Here is a 5,267-nt window from a genome sequence, read left to right as displayed (position 1 = left end):
GTAACTATTATTAAACTATTTTCACATTTTAAAGGAGTACTTATGCTATATATAAATACCGGTGGAGTCGTGAGTCAAAAATTTTTTGTTTGTCATCTCTATTCATTATAGTTTTTTTTTTCAAATTTTATATAATTAAAAAAATAAAAAAGGTAAAAAAATTTTATGGTGATATGTGAATACCTAAATTGATTTTTTATTATCACAAAATGTATAATAAAAAAATATATAAAAAATCATAAAAAAATAACAAAAGAGAAAAAGAGAAAAAATTGAAACTCATAGAAAGTGCCTTATGAACACCCTCATTTTAAAATTAAAATATTAAAAAAATTTATTAATATAATAAATATATAAAAATATAAAATTAAAATAATAATATATATTTTTATATTTAATTTGAAATGAGTGGAGAAAAAACATCTAAATACGCTTCGTCCAATCTCATATCTTATAAAAAATTTCATTCATCTTAACTTGGTCCTAATTTAAAAAAATTGTCTCCTATCATATTGTGATTGATCAAAATCCATTGGATATGGATTGTTTTGATATTTCTATTGAACAACACAATTTTGTTGCAAAATTCATCTAATAGAAAATTCAAAAAATGGCAAAAGATAAAAAAAAAATCAAATGGAAGTATTACATGGAATTCTTTATTGACCTTTCTTTTTTAACAAAATTAATTTACAAAATATTAAAAAACAAAAATTAAATTAAAAAAAAAAAGAAACGAAAGTTCATTTGAGAATTATATGAATATTCCAAGTAAGTTTAAAATTGTATCAATAGAGTCAGTTTATCAAATAAAAAAATTTAATTTTTATATTCATCTTTAAACTTGATTATTTATGTCGAAACTCGAGCTCGAATGATGCTCGAACTTAGCTCATTTGTAGTGGCAAATACACCTTTAATGTTAAGGCGTCCATAGATACCTCTAAAAATTAAAAAATATAAAAATTTGAAGAGAAACTTTTAATTGAACACTTCTAAAATTTTTTGTTAGACACCTTAAAAAACAAAAAATTGAAAAAATATGAAGGTTTGAAGGAAAGCTTTTAATTGAATACCTTTAAAATTTTTCAACAGACAAACCAAATATTGAAAATAAAAAAATTTGAAGAAAAAATTTCATTTAACACTTTAAAATTTTTTTATAAATACATTTTATTCAATAAAATTAATAAATTTATCCATAATTTTTATATATTATCAATAAACATTCTCAAAAAACTTTTAAACTCATATTCGATAAACTAAATTACTTAAAAGCAAACCCAACTTGATATTAACGAAATTCAATTAGAATTTTATTCAAATGGTAGCTTATAATTTTTATGAACATAAATGAAGTCAACTTTTACTTTTTTTATGGTCATTGAAAGAGTAGCTTGTAATTTTTATTATCATAATTGGAGTACCCACGCAAAGGGGTGACACAAAGACCTGTAAAGTTCAAGTCAAAAAATTTTTTTTTTAATGGTCATTGAAAGAGCAGGTTTTAATTATTATGGTCATAATTGGAGTACCCACACAAAGGGGTCACACGAAGACCGATAAAGTTGAAATCAAATTTTTTTATGGTAATTGAAAGAGACATAGTTGATGGTTAGAATTAAAGTGGTTTTAAAAGAAACATACTCCTGGTATAGTTAATTGTTTGCATCCAAAGAATCAAATCTTTGTAAATATGAAATGATATCCTCAAATTTTAGGAAAGTAAAATTTTTAATTGAAAACTTACTTTTCATAATTTAATTTTTTTTATTTGATTAAAAATTTTATTTTTTTAACTTTAGAAATTTTACATTCTCGATACTATAAAATATATATATGAAAAATCTGAAACCCTCTTTTCTTAAGGTATTATTAGATTTTGAGAAGAAAGAGTTTTTTTTTTTAATTTTTAATTTAATTATATTTTTTAATTATATTACTACTTTATTGGTCTCTTATGTTTATAAAATAAAAGTAATTTTTTTATTTATTTTATAAAATAAAATAATTTATTATAGAACAAAATAAAAATATTTTTACATGTTAGATAAATATATAATTATATAACAATTTATATATTAAATAAATAATTTACATGTTAAATAAATGAACAATTTCCATGTTAATTAAAAAAGTAATAAACAACGTATAATGTTAAATAAATAAATAAATTATATGTTAAATAAACAAAAAACATGCTAAATAAATAAATAAGCAACTTACATGTTAAATAAATAAATAATTTATATAATAAATAAATAAATAATTTACAAATTAAATAACATAAAAACGTGTTCTTTTTGCATATAGATCAACTAATAATATAAATAAAAATAATATAATAAAATATGTTATTAAATAATTTTATATTTTCTTAATCAAACACGATATCAAATTTGTCAAATAAAATAATTAACAGGAATCACTTTTCTGAAAAAAGAAATAACTTTTCCCAAACCAATCAGCATTTGTTCTTTTCTTGGTTACAACAATCTTTATAAATATATAATATTTATATATTGCACCGAAAGAACCAAAGTATGCTGTAATGATCTACAAGTAGGTGTCGGTAGCTGGATAGTGTATTATCAATTCCCAAAATGAAGGCCTTCTTCGTTGGCTATTTCCTCTGGTCCTCTGTTTTGGTCTTTCCCTTCATTATTGTAGCTCAAGAACTTCATCATGGTGAGACAATTTTTTTTTATTGTTTTGCTTGTACTTATTCTTCTTTAATAAGCAGTATTACTGCTAACAACACCTTGTTAATTTCCCTTCACCGTTAAAACCATAAAAAAATAAATTGATTCATAAGCTTGACTACCCTTGTCTACTTCGGCATCTAGGGGCAGAGCTATACAGGGTTCAGTGAAGACTCAAGTTCTCTTTCAGAAATTATTTGTGTTTTAGATAAAACTCAAATCGATTAATTCATTCAGTTTATTTGTTAATGAAACTATTATTAATTGAAACTTATCATAATAGAGAGATCATTTTTGTAATAAACATTTTAAAACTTTTAAGATGGACTTTGAAATTCTAAAATATCTCTTTGAGAACTAAGTCTTTTCTTTCGTGTAATATAAGTTTAGTGACTGTAGTTTTATGGTTTTTTGGTTTACTTGATCACAGCATATTTATTGTTTGTTTATATGTCTCAGTGAAACATAACGGTCGTAGCACAAACTTTCCTGTGACTCCTAGCACTGGCGGGCCGCATCCACGATCATGCCACAAGGATGGTAAATTTTTTGTTTGTAACATACCCACAACACATATAAGAGTCGGTGGTTGTGCTGCTTGTGTAACTTATGTTCCAAGTACATCGTCATGTCTTTGTGTCACAGATTTAAAGAAGAGTCATGAATCTTACATCAAATATAATAGGAGGGTCCTTGAGGTATAAAAGGGTTCACACAACCTCTTCCTTGTGAGGTGCTTTTTGTAGGACAAAACTGTGAGATCAGGGGATCAGAGCAGACAATACCTCACAAGAGTGTGAACCATGGTGGTCAAGTTGATTCGGGACACCGAAAAGGTGAATGCCTGGGTCCCGGAGTGGCGCGGGTTCGGAGTTTAAGTCTCGATCCGTGACAAGTGGTATCAGAGCCAGCTCTAAACCGTTCGATTCACACCAAGCACTTCGAAGAAGGTACGCAGGGTGGTCAGCCTCCGTGACGAGAACGTCACGAGGTTGGATGCGAGAGAATGTCACGGACCTAAGGAAGAGTCTTGAATCCCACATCGAACATAATAGGAGAGTCCCTAGAGTATAAAAGGGTTCACACCACTTTTTCCTTACGAGACGCTTTTTGTAGGATAAAATCCTAAGATCAGGGGATCAGAGCGGACAATACCTCACAAGGGTGTGAATCGTGACAGTCAGGCTGATCTGGGATGTCGAAAGGGTGAATGCTTGGATCTCGAAATCGCGCGAGTTCGAAGCTTAAGTCTCGACCCTTCACACTTGCATCCACTCTCCCCAAGCTCCACGTGGAAAAATAAAAACATAAGCAAAAGGAGGTCAAACAGTGAATTGAATGGAAGAAAAAGGGAGACATTAATTTTGATAGATTTAGTTACTGATCTAGAATGGTATAAAAGAATTTTTGAAGAACCGTCGCCCCCGCTGCTTCATTCACTGAAATAGCCATGTTCAATGAAAAGATGTAGTGTGATTTCTTTTATGGTTTTAGCAACTTCTTCACTACTAAAATCTTTTATACAAATAAGAAGTTATTTCTATTAAAATATTTTTGCATTTAAGTTAATGTATTTATTTCATATGTTGTTATAATTAAGCGTTTATATGTATGCAAAATAGAATAATAAAAAATATTCAGTACTCGGTTTGAATGAAACCAATATCCTTACCAACATTTATTTCATGAATGAAAGGAGAATTCCCAATAATTTTCCTTAAAATTCTCTTTTGAACTACGTTTGCCACTGCAACTAAAATTGTCACTATTATTAAAACTAATTTCATATTTTGAAGGAGTATTTGTATTATATACAAATGTCTTTTTCTTTTATCAATGTCTATTAGTTCCAGTGATTAAGGAATTTAGTTTCTCTTAAGAAGTTTTTTATTTTAAATTTTTTGAATAAAAAAATAGGTATTGTGAGAGTTTATCTCTTTATAGGGTTTGATTTGATTCGATTTTAAATTAATCAAAATTTAAAATAATTGTTGGACATCGAAATGTCTTAAACCAAAAAATATATCCTTTTTTTTTTAGTGGAAAGCAACGCATCAACGTATAAATTATTAATAAAAAAATACTAAAAAAAACTCATGGATAAAACTTAAAATAATGGATAACTTTATTAATAAAGAATACAAATTGTTGTTCCGCTTATTACTCTATTCACAAAACTGATATTCATATTAAACAATACATAAATCATATTGATCAAGATTTTCAAACTTGAATTTAAAATGTTTTATTTCAATAAATTTTTAATTTTAATTTTTTTAATTTACATAAATATAATGATAGAATGTATAAATATTAAAAGGGAGTTTGATTCGTGAAAAATTAGATTCCTTTCAAAAAAGCAATTCTTCAAATAACCGTATAAGCATATTATATTTACCAAATAAATAAACATATAAGAAAATGGTATTACCATATACAAAATAAATAGTTTTCTCTTAGAAGAAAATAAAAACAAATTTTAAAATCAATTTAAATTTATCTTATAATTAATTAGCATTAATCATATATCTTTTTTATTTTTTTTTACTATAAGCTTTTTATACA

The 5,267-nt window shown here is 26.1% G+C and overlaps 1 protein-coding gene across 3 annotated transcripts; it reads left to right on the top strand.

The window, feature by feature from the left end:
* The first annotated feature begins 2,425 nt into the window (after positions 1–2,425).
* LOC149512993 (uncharacterized) lies at positions 2,426–4,187 on the top strand. 3 transcript variants are annotated; one of them, XM_089750550.1, is made up of 3 exons: positions 2,512–2,688; positions 3,162–3,242; positions 3,449–4,187. In XM_089750550.1, exons 1-3 carry the CDS (start codon positions 2,604–2,606, stop codon positions 3,592–3,594), a joined length of 312 nt encoding a protein of 103 aa, XP_089606676.1. In that variant the 5' UTR covers positions 2,512–2,603; the 3' UTR covers positions 3,595–4,187. The 3 variants fall into 3 exon arrangements, 1 of the variants encoding a protein (XP_089606676.1); XR_016331379.1 differs by having other exon boundaries at positions 2,517–2,688; positions 3,348–4,187; XR_016331380.1 differs by having other exon boundaries at positions 2,426–2,688; positions 3,181–4,187.
* Positions 4,188–5,267: the final 1,080 nt, after the last annotated feature.

This window comes from Durio zibethinus, chromosome 21, assembly GCF_047325235.1.
Source record: "Durio zibethinus cultivar Kanyao isolate XHJ-2024 chromosome 21, ASM4732523v1, whole genome shotgun sequence".
Taxonomy (NCBI): Eukaryota; Viridiplantae; Streptophyta; class Magnoliopsida; order Malvales; family Malvaceae; genus Durio; species Durio zibethinus.
The sequence above is the reverse complement of the archived record's forward strand: the minus strand, read 5'-3'. Positions and strand labels throughout refer to the sequence as shown.